We start from the raw sequence: 18,347 nt of genomic DNA on the forward strand, positions 1-18,347 counted from the left end.
TTTCGTACTGTATTAGAATAGCCAGATGCTACTTCACTCGATCTCAGCTATTGTGTCATCCAGCTTCAGACAGCATATGTAAAACGAGTAATCACCTCCAATCTCGAGCAGTACAGGCATTTAACGAACCAGACTCGCTTACCCTCTGAAGCCAGCGTGCAGATCAGCTCTCTTCACTCTAGCGGGGCTGGCAGTTGCAGCATCACCGGTACTGGTGAGCAAGTCCGTCATGCCTCCAATAATCCTGGACAGCTTTGTGATATCCGCAAGCTGCACTACCTGATCGCGTGTCTTCCAGCCCAAGTGCGTCGGAAACCGCTCGTTTCGGAAGAAGTACTCCACCAGCTCTTTTTCCACCGTTCCGTCATTCAGGTTCCCAAACGCCACGACTGGCGCCGCAACTTCGCCTAGGCTGAATTGCTCTGTGCTGTTCGTGAAGGTGTACGTCGGGTTGAATGCGCGCGAGGTGATCTGCCGTGCGAGCTTGCTGTTAGCGAGCATGAGCGGAGTCAGGGTGGTGTTCGTCCAGTAGTGCGTCGTTTCCGCAAATATGCTGGCGTTGAAGATGTGGTTGTTACCGAAGAAGGCGTCTGTGCGGCTGTTTCAAATCTCTATTAGCATGACACAATATGCTGGCAATGGAGGGCTACTGGGGTCAGGTACCTGAGGCTAGCGTCGTGCTCAAGAATGTTGTGCTGGTTTAGCTGGTCGCTGGGCGATGTCAGTTAAGGGTAGTAATACACCAGCATGGTCTAAACACGTACAGGGTAAACCAGGTCGCATTAGGTTCAGGGTTCACAACAATTGCCATGTCGAACATGAGCGAGGCCAGGCTTGGATGAAAGTTCAGGGCTTCCCCTAGGGCACGGATAAGTTTATCCCGCGTGATATTGCGTCCGTCATGCGGCAGAAAATTATGGTTGGCAAGTGTGTTCATCATGGGGCAGGGGCCTCGGTCTGTATATACTTTATCAATTGATGTAATCGAGATAATGGGATTTGGGGGCTAGGGCTGCTTTGCGTACAATCGCCTGCACCGGGGCCGGTCCATTGGGAGATATCACCCGCCCCGTAGTGAGGGTTGGCCGCAGATAGGCCGAGGATCGCCATCAATGGAGTTGCAACCTTCATAGCGATTTAGACCGAGACTGCTTAGAGACAAATGTGAGAGTTTTGGACGTTCTTCAGTGGGAAATGTGGGTATTTATGCCTTTGCTGCCGGGGAGGCCAGCAACAACCCTCAGCTATGATGACGGCCATAACGCAGATCATCTAGACACGCCTCTAATTAGATTCAGGGATACATCAGAACCCGCCAATAAAATCTGGTTGCTTTGTATTTTGGATTCGTTTCATGAGCACTGAAGTGGCTCTGTTGATCCCCACGGCTCGTACTCGTATGTTTACCCTCTTCAAGTATCCGAGCAACCCGAGCCGGTACGAGATACGAAGGTAAAGAGACGAGTTCCTAATGAAGGCTTCAGGATGGTCTATTTCATCCAGGCTCTGATTGTAAAGGCAATTCTGTTGCCTAGCTTGCAGAAGTGGAGTGCGCAAAAAAACAACATTTGCCACAATTAGTGCGGACTGTCTATTATTTGAGTAGCTCGTACTGAACCGGCACCCGAAGTCCAGGAAAGTTCATCTTAAATTGAGCGGTCATCCTGTTGACATTATCAGCATGATGTATGCTCGACAGATGGCCAGTAACTGTACAACCTAGGTGGCAAGTTCTCATGTCCAGCCCATAATCAACACCAATATCCCGTGCCCCAAAGCAAGTTAAATCAGGAATGCTTGAAGTCATATTAAAATAAGACAAGAAGCATCTCATCGCCAACTTGACTACTAAGTCCCTAACAGGCCAACCGGGACCACATTGATGGCGCCCCGGTTGTTATGGAATGAACCCAGGACAAGGCTCAGGAATGGCCTTCACCGCTATATAGGGTGCTAGATGTAACTGATTAGAATAACCAGCTGTCTTGTACCTTTTGGTCAGCAGTTAGGTCCATGCTAGCGCATAGAAGACCTGCCCATTTCACAAGTACGACAGAGCACGTCCAATAGCTATATTTTACTGTAATACGGGAGTTCATTTACTCTATCTGCTACCTCACCAGATCAATTATTTATTTAGTTTTCTTACTTGTAATAACTTGAAAGCCATCAAGGCTTTAATGCTAAGCCAAAAAGGCGTCATATCTCCAAGCCAACAGAAGCTTATATCAAGAAAGCTTGCCCAAATTCATGAAAACTCCTTAAGGCTTGTTCTTTCTCGGAAAGATACATCCAAATTGTGAAGAGCCGCAGTACAACACCTCTTTTGATTGCTACATACGCTACTAATGAAGGAACACACTGGCAATGGAGGATATGGGATACGACGCTTTCCTTGGCCCTTGGTGGCCCGGTCCGCGTCCGCATATATTGAGGCCTCCGACCACTTATCTAAGCAATTATACACCGTTGTTAGAAGAACATTACCTTCATAAATGTCAATGTCTAATTCTATATCACTGGTTTTATTCTCAATTAGGCACTGCTGGCAGCTCTGACAGTGGCCGAGCACTTGGAGGTTTTCCGCCAGTCTTGTCGGACTGTCCGCCGATCTTCTGCCCACGATGAGAAGTGGCCAGCCAGATTGGCAGCAATAAATAATACCTAGTAGCAACTACGTATAATATTTATTATTTTAACTCATCGGACGTACACTCGAGTCCAAGGGAACTTTACCATTTCATACTCTTCCCTCCTTTCGAGCTCTGGTGCCTGGGCGCTAAATCGAGACTGGGCACGAGCTGGCGGCTGTCTGACCATAGCACAGCGCGCCTCCATAAAACGACTCAACGCACCAGTGGTCAGTTTGATATATCTGCACTTAATGCAGCCTACTCCACCTTTGGGCCAGGGGTCGCCCGCCTCCGATAAAATCACTGTAGTCTTCATGGGCGGGGGGTGATTATTACAATGCTCTCCAGGCTACTGCATACGAAGGCCATCAAGAGGTTGTACAACTGCTCCTGGACAAGGGAGCAGATATCAACGCGCGGGGCGGCAAATATCGCAAGGCTCTTCAGGCTGCCTCGTTGCGAAGTCGTCAGAAGATTGTGCAGCTGCGCCTGGATAATGGAGCAGACTCTCACGGTCAATGTGACTTGTGATCCCAAGCGCGACGAATAGCAGAGGCACTGAGTCGACAGGCGCGAGATGACTAGTCGGCAAAAATAGCATGTTCATGGGCATTCTGGAATCAGCGTCTCCCGGTTGACACCGTTGCAATAGCTGATGGTTCTGTCCACATGGGTTGGTGGATATTATGAATAAAGCGACATTCAGCGCACCAAAACATCAAACTATTGAATTTGCAGATCGTACAAGAACCTAACCTTGTTATCAAAAGCAGATGGAAAGGAGGATCCAGATGCAAGCCACGCAGTATAGCCGTTCTTCTGAAACTCAGACTGGGTTTATGTGAAGGCGCCGATTGGAGAGCCAACTAGAGTTCACCAAGAGTCATGGTAAGTTCTAATCACCACCAAATTCGACCCAGAGAACCATACATGGTGATGTCGTGTCTGGCCTAGACCATCCTCGAAAGCTGATAAATATCGGTTGCGGACCCAGATAAAAATCACATTCGTACTGTCGCGATTTTCCTGCTGTTTAATGTCAAACCCGCTGAAATTGATCGACAGCTCTATCTCCATAATTCCATATCACTCAGTCGTCAGCTTCCGACATCGAATCATCATCATGGTTAGCCCATCAGTGCCCATGCCACACCCTGTTTTATATAACCCCATCATAAACCTAAGAACTTCTAACACCTTGCTTCACAAAACAGGACAAAAAAGCTCGCCTTCTGCAGTCGCTGGTTCGTACTACAACTGCTTAAGCCCCAAATATCAACCTCACTCACACCCTTTCAACCGGTTAGGGAACCGACTCCACCGACATGGTCTCCAAAGAGGAGGTTGTCCGTATCTGCAAGCAGCATGGCCTTTCGGCCCACGATGCCAAAAAGGAATTCGAGAAGATCGATATCGACAATGATGGGGAGATGCCGAGAAATAGTCTGTTCGCCCAATTCAGTCATTTTTTTGTGTTCCGGTCTAACGAGTTGAAGTCGCCGGCAGGATTGTAGAGAATCTTGCTAGCAAGCTTGAATAAATGCCTTCCCTCATCGTGCGACTATTGTGAACTCATGGTCTGGGTATGAGGTATATATGAGAGTTGGTCTGTAAAGGACAGGGGCAACATGCATGCCAGTTTTCTGTTGCCCGTCAATAGGGAATATGCAGGGCGAGTGACGGTACTCATTTGAGTGTGTGTTTAAGGCAAGAGAACACTGTAGTGCAAAGTGAATTTTATGGTATTCTCATATAGTAGGACTTAGATCATAAGAGCAGTTTATGCAGAGTATACGAGGGTCTGTGTTGTGACAGGCATGCGCATCATTGACGTGCTACAGGCCCCCCGGAAAGTACAAAAGGCAGCATATCGATCATGCCTAGGTAGGTAGGTAGAGACTTTTAGGATATTGGGAAGCGGAGAGACAGTGGCATTTATCCCGCCTTCTTCTGTCGGTCCAGACTGATACTAGCTCCGTGACCCGCCACCTATCGAGAATCCAAAGGCAAGCCATAGTAGACCTTCGCCAAAAATTCCCCTGACCCGCGCTCCCTTGTACCTAGACAATCGATTTTCAGCTGAAGGTACATCAGGACCCGCCTGAAAACGCCCTTCATAACCCGTCCCTGAGCCCTTATAGTATAAAAAAAAAACAAAAATCTAGTGGTGTGTTCGCTAGTACTATATACTTTCACGCCTGCATTAGGCTTAGCTCTGTACCGTTCTGTGATCGTTACCCAGATAGAACGCACCATCGAGTATACCTGCCTGAAGGAGTAACGGGCCACAACGCTAAGCCCTTTGTTAGAGTGGCTGCTGCGGGGGATCGTACCCCGCACGAGCAGCCAACGAGGCTAGATGCCTCGGCAGTCGAGCCTCAAGATCTGTTAAGGGTATCTTTGTTGTCTCGTCCAAGATTGCTTATTCGATATTCTCTAACGAAGAGACTAGGAGCAGGAACATGCGTGTTTCGAGGTGGTGCGCGTTTTCATAACTTATTCATTGTCAGACCCTCGCCTTGTACAGTATACAATTTATAGTGCTAAATTGTAATTGCTGTTTTCTTTTGCTAAAAGACCTATCTCAGGACCCTCACATATTTCTATTTCTATTTCTATTTCTATTTCTATTTCTATTTCTATTTCTATTTCTATTTTTATTTTTATTTTTATTTTCTTGTCTGTTTTGGTTTATATAATTTCTATTCTACAAATTTATGTACACTATTTTAAATTACTCTTGTTCCTTCGCTCCCAAGGGGATGGGCCAACTGAATCTCAAGAGCCCAGTTGGCCTAGCCAGATGTTACACTCGTGTGACATTGGCAAACCAGAGCCTGAGAATGGAACGAGAACCGCTGTTCTCTATAGTATAGCTGCAGAGGCCTCTCCCGGGCAGCATGGGCCAGAGCGGATTCCGTTTCTCACCAGCAGGCCGCTTGCGAGGGCCCTTCCGTCGTTTTTCCTCCTGATATGAGCTCTCCAAAATCAATGGCTCACCATATATCTGTCGAGCAGAATATTATTATTTGGAATCATGTTTCATCCTGCTTTTGGAGACGTTTAATTACGATTAGTGTTCCACGCTCTGGGGTCGGCTATTATCGGCGATACAGCGATAGCGGGGAAAGGCACCCGCGATAAGAGTATATAAGTAACGTTATCTGGCTCTTCCCATCTTAACTTCTACAACACACCGACAATGGAGACCACAACGACCACCCTCGCCGAATACCTCTTCAAACGCCTTCACCAGCTCGGTGTCGACTCCATCTTCGGTCTCCCCGGCGACTACAACCTGCAGCTGCTCGATTATGTCGCTCCCTCACGTTTGCACTGGATAGGGAGCTGCAACGAGCTCAATGCGGGGTACGCGGCGGACGCGTACTCCAGAGTCAAGGGTATTCCTCTCCCTGTTCGTTTTCACGGTCGCTCCTGATGCGAAGTCTCTTTTAGGTATTGGCGCCCTCGTAACCACCTTCGGAGTCGGTGAGCTTTCCGCCGTCAATGCGATCGCCGGAGCCTACGCCGAACGAGCCCCCGTTGTCCATGTGGTTGGCACCCCGGTCCGCGAGTCTCAAGAGTCGCGAGCCCTGATCCACCATACTTTCAACGATGGCGAGTACAAGCGGTTTGATCGGATGCAGGAACATATCACGGTCGCCCAGGCGATCTTGACAGACCATCGCTCCGCCCCAGCCGAGATCGACCGCGTCCTTCAGCAGTGCCTCCTGCACAGCCGGCCGGTTCGGATCGCGATTCCTCTCGATATGGTCTCTCTCCGTGTTCCGAAGATGGCCCTAGAACATAAGATTTGCGTGCCGTTGCCGTGTCGTCAGCCGCAACTCGAAGATAAGGCGCTCAAGGCTATCCTGGATCGCATGTACAGCGCCAAGAAACCAGTGATTTTGGTAGACGGCGAAGTGCGCTCGGCGAAGATCATGGAGGAAGTGGAGCATATTGTGAAATCGACAGAGTGGCCAACGTTCACGTCCGGCTTTGGAAAGAGCTTGGTCGATGAGACTCTGCCGAATGTCTACGGCGTGTTCACTCCCAGATACAAGGACTTTATCGACTCCAGTGACCTGGTCCTGTGTTTCGGGCCCCATTTTTCCAACACCAACTCTTACCTCTACCAAACAGTCCCGCAACAGCACAAGACGATCTTCTTCCATCCGACATCAGTCCAGATCGACAGCGAGATCATCCGTGATCTGCCAGCAAACCACTTCCTACCGCAGCTTATTGGGCACCTCGAAGTAGCGAAACTCAATAGATATACATGCAACTTCGATCATCCTTCCTCCGTCGCGCCGCCCGATGTACAAGCCTCCGACCTCGTCACCCAAGCCGGCGGTTTCTGGCACCGAATGTCTTCTTTTTTCCAGGAAGGGGACATCATCCTCGCCGAAACCGGAACGGCATCATATGGCGCAAACGAATTCCGACTACCCCCGAAAACGCGTCTGTTCAAAGCAGTCACCTGGCTGTCTATTGGATACATGCTCCCCGCAACGCTCGGTGCGAGTCTAGCACAGCACGACCTTATCGCTCGATCCGAGTACCACGATTTCCTCGAGGCCCGGTCCATCCTATTCATCGGCGACGGCAGCTTCCAGCTTACAGCGCAAGAGCTGGCAACGATCATCCACCGGAAGCTCAACGTCATTATCTTCCTTATCAACAACGACGGATACACCATTGAGCGTGCTATCCATGGTCGTAACCAAGGCTATAACAATATTACACCCTGGCGCTACCTCAAGGGCCTCGAGTTCTTTGGCGCCCCTACTGAGGGAGAGTACGCGGCGCATACGTGGCAGGTCCGGACGTGGGGTGATCTGGAGAAGGTTTTGACTGATGAGCGTATGATAAAGGGTAAGGGTGTACGCATGGTCGAGGTCTTCATGGATAGGCTTGATGTTCCGCCTCCATTGGATCGGATTTTGGAGATGCAAATCGAGCGGGAGAATGGGGTTCAGTGAGTGACTCAGTACTTTTTACGGCATAGATGCGACAAACCGCAGTGAATAAATTGCATGATGTAGCTCTTTATTCTCCACGACATGCATGCAATTGTTTTAGCCCAGTCACGATTATGGGGTAAGACGACTAGATGAGACAATGAATTAAAAGGCAGAATTTCTCCCACGAAACCTAGGTGCCCTGCGGGCACTCAGTAACCGTGCCCGGACGTTTCCTTCGTTCAGATACCCGCCTGTCTACTCATACCCAGCCTATTTCCACCCATCTAATCTAGAGCCGGTGCTCTTGCAGTGGACGCACTGATCGCTGACCGTAGCTTGAATATGTAACGCCCATGGTTACATGTTTTTAGCAGACAGTGTACACTAAAGACATGCTGTGCGCTCCACAGAAAGGTTCTATTCCCGCGAGCTAGTTATGAGAAAAAGCGAACTAGTTCTCGCTATGAGAGTCCGACAACATTGCTAATCTAATCAGTTTAGAAGACACAGGCCCATTCTCGTTCATCGTCAGCTCTTCCATCGCTCTTCCCCGCTCAGTCAAGTTCGACGTATCAGCCTAATACTAATCCCGATGACTCTCCTTGACCAATCAACGCATTTCTCCCCGTATAAACACTGTCCTGGATCCGACAGTCTGGAATAACAGGGGTAACACTGACATCCGCAGCCCTCAACCCCTTGATTCCGTGAACCCTCAGCTCAGGATCACCAACGCCCTGTTTGACGTCCTTTGAGAGTCTGGCGGTCCCAACAGGGTGGAACATCGTTTGGCACCGGTCCAGCATTGGGGCTTCATCTTGGCATCGCTGTCAAGTGGCATCTCCCACGGGTACTCGAGAATAACTAGCTCTCTGAGCCCGTCAGCCTTGGTCAGCAGGTCGTATGCGAAGCGCATCCCCTCGCGCATGGTGATGATGTCAAGGTCATTGGAGAAGAAGTTGAAATCGATGGCAGGCTGGGTGAGGGGTTCGGAGTTGATGAGAGTCACTTCGCCGGGATCGAAGATCGGACGGACGAGGTCGACCACGACGGTGAGACAGTCACCCTTTTTTGGGACAAGGTAGTGCCATTGAAACGCGCTACCGAAATTGACGAAATCGAGCTCAAAGTGCAGCTGTCCATCAGGGCTGAAGGGGTCCTTCCCGTCACACTGTTCTTTAAACCTGCGGTAGTGCTCGTCTCTATCGAGGTAGTACTAGACGCGAGGAAACTCGACTAACTCGAGAAGTCCGATGAAACAGGGCCTGTACGTGAGGTTTGGTAAATTGACTGCGCAGCTTTGTTCTGCTCGTAGACTTAAAAGTCATCTCAGTAAGGCTGCTGGTTGATTAGACGTTGGATAATATGACGGTTGGGCCTTTGTCTTGGTGAGATATGGCTATTAGCCTGCCTGATACACTGGATGGTGAGACCAGGACGGGATACGTGTAATTGACGGGGCCAGTCAATACACAAGTCATTAACATATTGCACAAGACACTTCTTAGCATTATTCATGGGTTACTTCATTGAGCGATGGATTGATAGGCCGAGACGTGAGAATGCGAAGTTTAGGGCTTACATCAAAATGACGCATACGGGACGGCAAAGATCTGTAGATTTGATAAATCCAGTCTAACCCCCTTCCTTTCGAAACTCTCATATTTTCCAAGAATCTATCCACGGCTCATGCTAGACAAATATTGCAGATAGATATTACCGACAGATATTACCGCCAACATGTCAAAAATAGGAGACTCAAAAGCTCCCTCAGAGAACCCGTCACACACAATTGACCATGCCAACCCCTCAATCTTCAAACCCAAGTATCTCGTCCTCGACGATATCAACGTCGATCTTCTCTCCTTCAACATTCTCGCCGCATCAGGGCTGGCTTATTTATTCTCCTGCCTCGATGCAAAACTCGCAGCCGCCGTAGCGGCCACTGTTTTACCTCTCCGGCTCATCTTTCCTCGTCCCAAAACCCCAACCGGCACAGTTCTGGTAACAGGCGCATCAAGCGGGATCGGCGCAGAGCTGAGTTATATCTTCGCGGAAAAGGGCCACGATTTGATTCTGGTTGCGCGAAACGAAGACCAGCTCAACGTCGTGAAGAACAATATACAGCAGAAGTACGGCGTCCGCGCCGATGTCGTCAGCATCGATCTGTCTGTTCCGGGATCCGCGCAAAGAGTGTATGATATCGTGACAAAGGAGAAGCAGCTGACTGTGAACGTGCTGGTTAATGGGGCAGCACTGGGCGCAGCGGGCGATCCCTTCGAGCAACCGGTTGAGCTCGTTGAGCGCATGACGACGCTGAATTGTATCTCGCTAGTGCAGCTGTCGCACTTGTTTGGGAACGATATGATCAAGAGAGGCATCGGGTGGATGATGCATATTTCGAGCGTTGGCTGTATGTTTCCTTCCGGCCACTATATCGCTCCGTTGACCCTGCACAAGTCTGAAGTAGACTAACTAGTTGTATAGCGTATATCTCCAGCCCGGGCCAAAACATCTACCACTCAACCAAGTACTTTGTCCGCGCCTTCTCTGAAGCTCTTTCTGTGGAACTTCGTGCCTACCCTGGAATCGTAAACACACTACTCCTTCCCGGCCCTGCGGAAACGCAATTCATCACGCGATCGCACGCCCAGGAAACGGTCATGATGGCTGCGTCGGGGGCGGTTGAGGATCCCAAGTCCGTCGCGCAAGTCGGGTATAAGGCGTTGTGCAAGGGCAAGCGAGAGGCGTTCAGTAGTTGGAACGCCATGTTCACGAGTCTAGTCTTCAGCGTCGTGCCGAAGAGTGTACATTTGACGATGGCGAGCGTCTTCAATCTACCCTTGCGGGGACGACTTAGGGCTAGGGAGCCGTTGGGTGATCAAAGGGTTAGGGGGCAGACGTTGTGATTCGGCCCTGGAGGTTCAGTCATGGATCCATGGACGTAGGAGTTTGTGATATGTATTCGGCTCACCCTTGAGAGTTCCTCATCATAAAGAACTCATTATTGGAACTGTCCTTTTTTCAACCTGATGCGTGCAGCTTCGAAACTCAAGAGCAGGCCCGGATACTGCGATTAAGCGCATGACATGCATAGCCGAGATACTGTGTCTGACTGAGTATAAAATCCACAGTGACGTTAGTCGCTGTTCCTACGCCGTGGGGGCAAGTAACGCCAGCCTGTTTAACCCAGGGGTGGATGCCCATCAAGGGTTGATTGGATGAGGGCCAGGTCAGTCGCCTAGTAGCACATTATTACAATACTCTCTAAGATCATCCTTATTTTCCTTACAGCTCTAGAAGGCCTTTGGTTACAACATTTAACAATATTCTATATTAAATACAAATCTGTCTCCCGGCCTGAGAGCTCCTTGGCCCTCGGTGCATAATATTCAGTGAGGTGCCACAAGCAAGTTCATATCTACCATTTTCCTAGTTTACATTAAATCAAACGCTGTCTCGTGCATCAAGGAGCAGCCTAGGCCCGACTATATGACAACGGTATCCGACCATTGAACCCTGGAACGCCGAGGGAGGCAGTGCACGGCACCCAAATCACCCAACGCCACTCCGTCACTCGCCCGCTAACGAAGACGCTCACGCCAGGCTATGACAGCCTAACAGCAGTATCTGGTAGATGATTTGCTGTCCTGGCAACTCAAACCCGTCTTCAGACTCTGGGGATGCGCTCATTGACGAACAGAACTCCCTGCCGCTGTCGCCCCATCCATGGGTCATCGGGTGATTTTGCTTTGGATGAAGACATAGCATGAAGACACAGCCACGATGGGTTCTCGATGGGTAGTCATAGAAGGCAGATTGAATGTCCTTTATGAGTGCCTGCTGCTGCAATGGAGTGACCCCATCGTATGATGAATGTTCGGAGAGATTTGATGGCACGGTACTCAGTATAAGTATTATTTTACACATTTATGATAATCAATAGTTTATGGAATCCACAGAAACGATGTCAGAAACCGTTGAGAAAGATTTTTCTGAAACCTGGGCAGAAGTACTCGCTCCAGATCCTCAGTACGAAAAGGATTTTCGCGTTGTCGATAATAAATTTGCATTCTCCCCCGGCCAGCTGAACAAGCTGCTCAACCCAAAATCGCTGGGCGCATTTTACGCTCTGGGCGGTTTGCAGGGACTAGAGTATGGCTTACAGACAGATTTGGAAAATGGATTATCGACAACGGAGACCGTTCTGTCGAGGGTCGTTTCCATCGACGGTGCCAGGCAGGCAGCCTGGTCCAGTAAAGGGCTGGCGACCTCGTCATGCTCACATCCCACCATCCCACCATCACAGCCTCAGTCTCAGCCGGGCAGCACGCTGTTCGCGGATCGAACCCGTGTATTCGGCACGAACGCCCTGCCCTCTGCTCCAAAGAAGAAATTTATTCGGCTCCTCTGGGATGCATATAACGACAAGATAATCATTCTGCTGACTATCGCCGCGGTCGTTTCCCTCGCTCTGGGAATCTATGAAGCCGCTTCGGGCCAGTCCCAGGTTGACTGGATTGAAGGAGTTGCTGTATGCGTTGCGATTGCCATCGTTGTGGCTGTAACGGCCGGGAATGACTGGCAGAAGCAGAGGCAGTTCGGCAAATTGAACAAGCGCGTGCGTATCCCTTTTCGCTTTTAACTTTCGTAGCTTTATTCAAGAGGCAGGGTCTAATAAGAGACCGTCGTAGAAACTCGACCGCTCAGTTAGGGCTATCCGTGATGGGAAGACGACACAGGTGCATATCACCGAGCTGACAGTGGGCGATATCGTGCACCTCGACCCGGGCGATGCTGCCCCGGCAGACGGAGTGATCATCGTGAACCACGACATCAAATGCGACGAATCGACAGCGACTGGAGAATCTGACCAAGTCGAGAAGGTGAGCGGGTATACGGCCTGGGAGCGTCTTCGGAACGGATCAGGCTCGGTAGGGAAGGAAATCGATCCGTTTATCATCTCAGGAAGCAAAGTACTAGAGGGGTTAGGGACGTATCTCGTTACGAGCGTCGGACCGCACTCGACGTATGGACGCATCATGGTCAGTCTCTCAACTGAAACCGACCCTACCCCATTGCAGGTGAAGCTTGCGCGCCTAGCAGGCTGGATCGGATGGTTTGGACTGGGGTATGCTGCCATCTACCTATTCTGGGGGGTCATTGCGCTGATGGTGTTAATATAGTTCGGCCTTGCTCCTATTCTTCGTCCTCTTCTTCCGTTTCATCGCGCAGTTGTCCGGGATCTATGAGAATGATACACCAGCGATCAAAGGCCAGCACTTCATGGATATTCTGATCGTTGCTGTGACTGTCATTGTAGTCGCAATCCCAGGTACGGTCCCGTTCTTTTTTCCGCGAATATTGATACTGAGTATGTAGAGGGTCTCCCGCTCGCCGTGACCCTTGCACTAGCATTCGCAACGGCACGCATGCTGAAAGAAAATAACCTCGTCCGACTCCTCCGCGCCTGTGAGACAATGGGTAACGCGACAGTAATCTGCTCCGACAAGACAGGGACCCTAACGCAGAACAAGATGTCTGTCGTGGCCGGGTTCTGCAGCGCGGGCGAATCATTCGGCAAGCTCCCTTCTGATCCTGCTGAAGCACCGGCCATGACCATGCCCGGTATGCTGGAGCGGTTTCCAGCTGCGTTGAAGGAGTTACTCGTGCATAGTCTGGCTTTGAATACAACAGCTTTCGAAGAGAAAGATACGAATGGGAGGGAGTTTGTAGGTAATAAGACCGAGATTGCGCTACTGCAACTTGCGAGCCAACACCTGGGCATGGACTTGTCCCGGATACAGGCGGACAATCGCATTAGTCACGTCTACCCCTTCGACTCGTCTCGAAAGGCCATGGCTGTCGTGTACCAATTGCCGACTGGATACCGGTGCCTTGTCAAGGGTGCGCCGGAGATCTTACTTGACGCAGCTGTGCAAATAGTGCAACCAGGCCCAACAGGGGCTGCTGTGCTTCCAGCGCAGATCTCTGACAGTGATCGGCACTTGATCTCTGGTAGAATCAACTCCTATGCCCGAGCATCGCTTCGAACAATAGGAATTGCCTACCGGGACTTTTCGACGTGGCCGCCGAACATGAAGAGAACCCCCAATTTCAGCGAGATATTGAAGGAGATCACATGGATTGGAGCATTCGGAATCCATGACCCGCTGCGGCCAGAGGTGGTGGAGGCGATTGGGAATTGTCACTCTGCAGGAGTGCAGGTCAAAATGGTTACAGGTATATCGAATCAGATCCTTCCTCTGATGGAGTTGGTAACAGTGACCAGGAGATAACATCAACACTGCACTTTCAATTGCCGAATCATGCGGCATAAAAACTGAGGACGGAATCGCGATGGAAGGGCCTGAGCTGCGGAAGCTAGACAAAGACCAGCTCGACGAGGTCGTCCCGAAACTGCAGGTTCTGGCGCGGTCGTCACCAAACGACAAAGAGCTGCTAGTTAAGCATCTTAAGCGCCTTGGAGAGATTGTCGCTGTGACGGGCGATGGGACGAATGATGGACCTGCGCTCAAGGCCGCTGATGTCGGTTTCTCGATGGGATTAAGTGGAACAGATGTGGCAAGAGAGGCCAGCTCGATCATCCTTCTAGATGACAATTTCCGGTCTATCGTCACGGCCATTTCCTGGGGCCGGGCTGTCAACGACGCAGTGGCCAAGTTCCTCCAGGTATGCTCTTTCCTGCCCGTACTAGTTGGCCCAGACACTGACCTGACAGTTCCAAATCACGGTCAATATCACTGCCGTTCTCCTAACGGTTGTCACGGCCATATACAACAGCCGAAACGAGAGCGTGTTTCGAGCGGTGCAGCTGCTGTGGCTGAATCTGATCATGGACACCTTTGCTGCTTTAGCCCTGTATGCTATGCCTTCCATGCCATGCCCATTCTGACAGCGAGCGAGATACTGACAAACCAGTGCAACCGACCCACCCACAGCCGACATTCTCAAGCGGCCTCCAACCCCCCGTCATGCGCCGTTGTTCACCGTCACTATGTGGAAGATGATCCTCGGTCAGTCTATCTACAAACTAGCCCTCTGCTTTGTCCTGTATTTCTGCGGCCACAGCATCCTAGACCTAGACAGGGATTCCTACCAGGAGAAGCTCGAGCTGGATACCATTATTTTCAACACGTTTGTGTGGATGCAGATCTTCAATGAGTTCAATTGCCGGCGTCTCGACAACAGATTCAATATTTTTGAAGGCATACACCGCAACGTGTGGTTCTTTGTCATCAATCTCATCATGGTCGGGGGACAGATACTGATCATCTTTGTCGGAGGAGCTGCGTTTGGAGTCACCAGACTGACCGGGCGGCAGTGGGGGATATGTCTGGGATTTGCAGTGGTTTGCATTCCATGGGCGGCGTTGCTCAAGCTCGTGCCTGACCAGTACGTTGCTAATCTAATTTACGGCTTTGCCAGGATGTACAAGATCCTGTGGAGCCCTTTCGCCAAAGGATATAAGAAGATGCGGGGATCCGTACGGCCATCGAGGCTGCATAATGGGAAGGAGAGGGTGGGTGACGAGGAGGCACCACCGGATCAGATACATTAGAGCCTGGAAGATTGGAGTCAGACCTCGAAGCACAACCGGAGCCTTGTTGGGGCGACTAAATCATTCATTGCAGGTCACTGGCCTCACTTTCTGTATCCATTCTATGGCGGTTATATGGGTCGCGTCCCTCGCCTGCCTTGATCCCCAATGACGGCAAAAAGCTTCTGTGTACTAGGGCCTGAATAGACAGCCTATGGCATTTACGTTATACAGTGATGCTTTAGCTATTGGATAGAATAATAAAGACCTTTCAGGACTTCCTAAGGTAATCTAAATGACTCTTCCACTTCGGCTCATTACTGCAGATTGATGGCCGGTAATCGCTCGATTTAGAGACGACCCCGCAACCTGTTAGAATATTATAGACATTATGTGACTTCTCTACCGTCTAGGCTAGTCCAGTATGGGCGTGGGGTTTGAACTGGTCTACTGATTTCACATCCAGAAATCCAAATATAGATCGCAGAGGCTCAGGTCCTGAGATGTATCGTATTATGAGGATCTGAGATACCTAGCTGAACGATGAGTGCCCGGTGCTTGTTGAACATTTCCAGAAAAGACGAAGAGAAACCGCACTTGAGACAGTGGCAGAGGGTATGCCATCTGCAGTGAAGCCTAGGGTAAGAAATTTGAGGTACTGAAATAACTATGGACACATGTACATACGTATACAGGCAGTGCGAACTTTACCAGCGTTGCGTAGCACTATCTTTGTTGATCGGCGTATAGAGAGCCTATCTTCAATTTACCTAGCCCTTGAGATTTATCCTTGGTAGGATCTTGCTATATCTCAATCATCTCCTTTATCGCCGCTCTCCCTTTACTATATTCTGAATAAACCCTAGGAGTACCACGCCCGAAACAGTGCAGTTGCCAGACCAAATATATTTGACCTGAATTCATTTGGCAATGCCAATCAAACAGCATCCACAACCTCGGCGTGCTGCTTCATAGGCTTCTGAGCCTCATCTTCATCTAGACCTGTCCCATGCAGTTCCGCCTCGATGCGCTTGATGCGCGTCTTCTCCTCATGCGCAGCCGTGTCGCCGAAGATGAGGTCCATGTCTTCGAGAGTCTGTATGAATCGGTCAACTAAAGAGCTAGGGATAGGCTCAAGTGGATTCTCGTACCTTGCCACGGGTCTCAGGAATGAAGAAGAACGTGAATGCGAGCGCGAGAAGACAAAATGCCGCGAAGAAAATGTACGTGCCCCAGGAGATCGAGTCCAGCATGTCTGGTGTGACGAGCCCGATAATACTGCGAACAAAGGTATAAGAAGCTTGCCAGACGGTGATATTTTTCTTTCAGAAAGTGTAAAACTCACAAGTTGCACATCCAAGTCGCAGAGGTCGTGATGGAAATGGCCTTTGACCGGATAGAGAGGTTAAAGATTTCGGAGGGGAGAACCCACCCGATGGGCGCTATACAGTAGTAGTCAGTTTTTTTCCCTCTTTATGCTCTGCCTGATATCTAAACGAGACTCAATGACCTACCAAAGGAATAAGAGAAGTTCACGTCATAGATATAAATAAACGCAATCCCAGCCCAGCCAGCGGCCTTGTGGTCCACGAGGCTGGCACCATACGCCCCGACAATCGCTCCCACAATAACGAGGGAGATACAAGTGCCAGTGGCGCCAGCCATCAGGAGCACGCGGCGGCCGACCTTATCGATGAAGAAGAGGGCTGGTAGAGTGCTGAGGCAGTTGACGATGCCGTAGACCCCGGTCGCAAGGAGCGAAGACGTGTTGCCATCGAGTCCGAGCTGGCTGAATATGGTTGGGGCATAGTAAATTATGGCTGGCCAGGTGAGGATATAAATTAGATAAAATTAGATAAAGGGCATATTCCGGATGGATACATACCATTGCAGCCCATGAACTGCTGGAAGAACATAACGCAGCAGCCGATAGCTAAACGTCTGAAGCGCGCCCAGGTTGTGAGGAAGGAAAGATACTGCGAAAATAGGTCAGCACCATATCATCACCGGCCGTGCTCATAAGCAGATCATACCTGAGCAGCATGAAGCCTGATACCAGAAAGGTTCGGAAAGTTCTCGCGCGCGAAACTATTCTCAAGCATGATCGACGCGCGAATCTCCAGGTACTCGTTTCGCAGAACAGGAGCATCGCGAGCCTGCCGTCGCAGTCTCGAGAGCGCAGACAGCGCCTCGTCATCGCGCTCCTTCATCAAAAGCCATCGAGGCGAGTCGGGAAAGAAGAGCATTCCAGCACCGAGTATGATTGCGGGCGCGATCTGTACAGCGAGCGGCAGACGCCAGGATGCCTCAGACTGTCCTGTACAGCCACCTGCCGGGACGTCGGTATAGGGATCAAAGGAACTGCCAGCGTAGGGGACGTTCGGCGCGCAGCGAGCGCCGCCGATGTAGTTGGAGCCATAGTCGATCCAGTAACTGACCAGGATACCGATGGTGACAGAGACTACAAACAGTCAGCTTGGGGTTCCGGCTGGTTCTGGGAAGGATAATCAAACTAACGCTGTTGAACAACCACGAGTCCACCACGGATCTCAGGAATCGATACCTCAGAGATATACAGCGGCACGACCATGGTGAGCATGCCGACAGCCAAACCAGCTACCGCTCTGCCAGCAAAGAGCATCCCGACGTTGACTGCAGCGCACTGGATGGCAGATCCCACTATGAAGATGACGACCGCCAGGTTAATCGACATCTTTCGCCCGAGCCTGTCGGCAATTGGCCCATTGATAAGCGATCCAAACCATGCGGCTGGGAATGTCAGTTTTGTACAAAACATGAAACTGAATGTAGGAAATGAAGTAAAACGGGGGGGAAAAAAAATATGGGGGAAATAAGGAAAATAAAGAGAATTATGAAAGTAAGTAAACACACGGCTACTCACCCAACAAGAGCGTTGACACAAACCAGCCTTTAAATCCACTGTCTGTGAAGATGTGAGGGAACCGAGCCCCGAAGGACTCCATGGTAATGACACCACTGATGACTCCCTGGTCATAGCCAAAAAGCAATCCACCGAGCGTTGAGAACTGCACGAGGTCAGGTAAATGTCTCGAAACATTTATTGGGTGTGGATTATGCTCGTACCGAAGCCACGCCACATAGATAGGGGTTCTGCAGCACCAGGCTGAAGCCAGTCTTGGGCGGACTCTCTACGACAGAACTCAT

The 18,347-nt window shown here is 50.3% G+C and overlaps 7 protein-coding genes across 7 annotated transcripts, besides 1 other annotated feature; 4 read left to right on the plus strand and 3 right to left on the minus strand.

Moving 5' to 3' along the window:
- Positions 1-18,347: part of a sequence feature (contig 1.153 11..403022(1)) that runs on past both edges of the window.
- On the minus strand, positions 44-1,131 carry ANIA_08395 (peroxidase family protein; the record flags this gene model as incomplete). Its single annotated transcript, XM_676572.1, has 5 exons — positions 44-47; positions 143-598; positions 664-711; positions 765-957; positions 1,026-1,131. 5 exons carry the CDS (start codon positions 1,129-1,131, stop codon positions 44-46), a joined length of 807 nt encoding a protein of 268 aa, XP_681664.1.
- ANIA_11606 (uncharacterized protein) lies at positions 3,757-4,147 on the plus strand (the record flags this gene model as incomplete). The annotated part of the gene is made up of 3 exons (XM_050612129.1): positions 3,757-3,759; positions 3,848-3,877; positions 3,941-4,147. The coding sequence occupies 3 exons, from the start codon at positions 3,757-3,759 to the stop codon at positions 4,145-4,147; spliced, it is 240 nt and encodes a 79-aa protein (XP_050468081.1).
- Positions 5,835-7,753, plus strand: ANIA_08396 (indolepyruvate decarboxylase pdcB). The gene is made up of 2 exons (XM_050612130.1): positions 5,835-6,034; positions 6,090-7,753. Exons 1-2 carry the CDS (start codon positions 5,836-5,838, stop codon positions 7,616-7,618), a joined length of 1,728 nt encoding a protein of 575 aa, XP_050468082.1. The 5' UTR covers position 5,835; the 3' UTR covers positions 7,619-7,753.
- ANIA_08397 (uncharacterized protein) lies at positions 8,316-8,928 on the minus strand (the record flags this gene model as incomplete). The annotated part of the gene is made up of 2 exons (XM_676574.1): positions 8,316-8,771; positions 8,842-8,928. The coding sequence occupies 2 exons, from the start codon at positions 8,926-8,928 to the stop codon at positions 8,316-8,318; spliced, it is 543 nt and encodes a 180-aa protein (XP_681666.1).
- Positions 9,292-10,868, plus strand: ANIA_08398 (SDR family NAD(P)-dependent oxidoreductase). Its single transcript, XM_676575.2, has 2 exons — positions 9,292-10,013; positions 10,088-10,868. The coding sequence occupies exons 1-2, from the start codon at positions 9,341-9,343 to the stop codon at positions 10,507-10,509; spliced, it is 1,095 nt and encodes a 364-aa protein (XP_681667.1). The 5' UTR covers positions 9,292-9,340; the 3' UTR covers positions 10,510-10,868.
- Positions 11,387-15,182, plus strand: pmcC (putative calcium transporting ATPase (Pmc1); the record flags this gene model as incomplete). Its single annotated transcript, XM_676576.1, has 9 exons — positions 11,387-11,467; positions 11,547-12,221; positions 12,295-12,731; positions 12,787-12,935; positions 12,983-13,843; positions 13,893-14,293; positions 14,343-14,482; positions 14,543-15,016; positions 15,050-15,182. 9 exons carry the CDS (start codon positions 11,387-11,389, stop codon positions 15,180-15,182), a joined length of 3,351 nt encoding a protein of 1,116 aa, XP_681668.1.
- ANIA_08400 (sugar porter family MFS transporter) lies at positions 16,099-18,347 on the minus strand (the record flags this gene model as incomplete). The annotated part of the gene is made up of 9 exons (XM_676577.1): positions 16,099-16,257; positions 16,313-16,439; positions 16,507-16,603; positions 16,676-16,981; positions 17,047-17,137; positions 17,195-17,622; positions 17,679-17,930; positions 18,064-18,208; positions 18,267-18,347. The coding sequence occupies 9 exons, from the start codon at positions 18,345-18,347 to the stop codon at positions 16,099-16,101; spliced, it is 1,686 nt and encodes a 561-aa protein (XP_681669.1).

This window comes from Aspergillus nidulans, chromosome V (genome assembly GCF_000011425.1).
Source record: "Aspergillus nidulans FGSC A4 chromosome V".
NCBI classification, from domain to species: Eukaryota; Fungi; Ascomycota; class Eurotiomycetes; order Eurotiales; family Aspergillaceae; genus Aspergillus; species Aspergillus nidulans.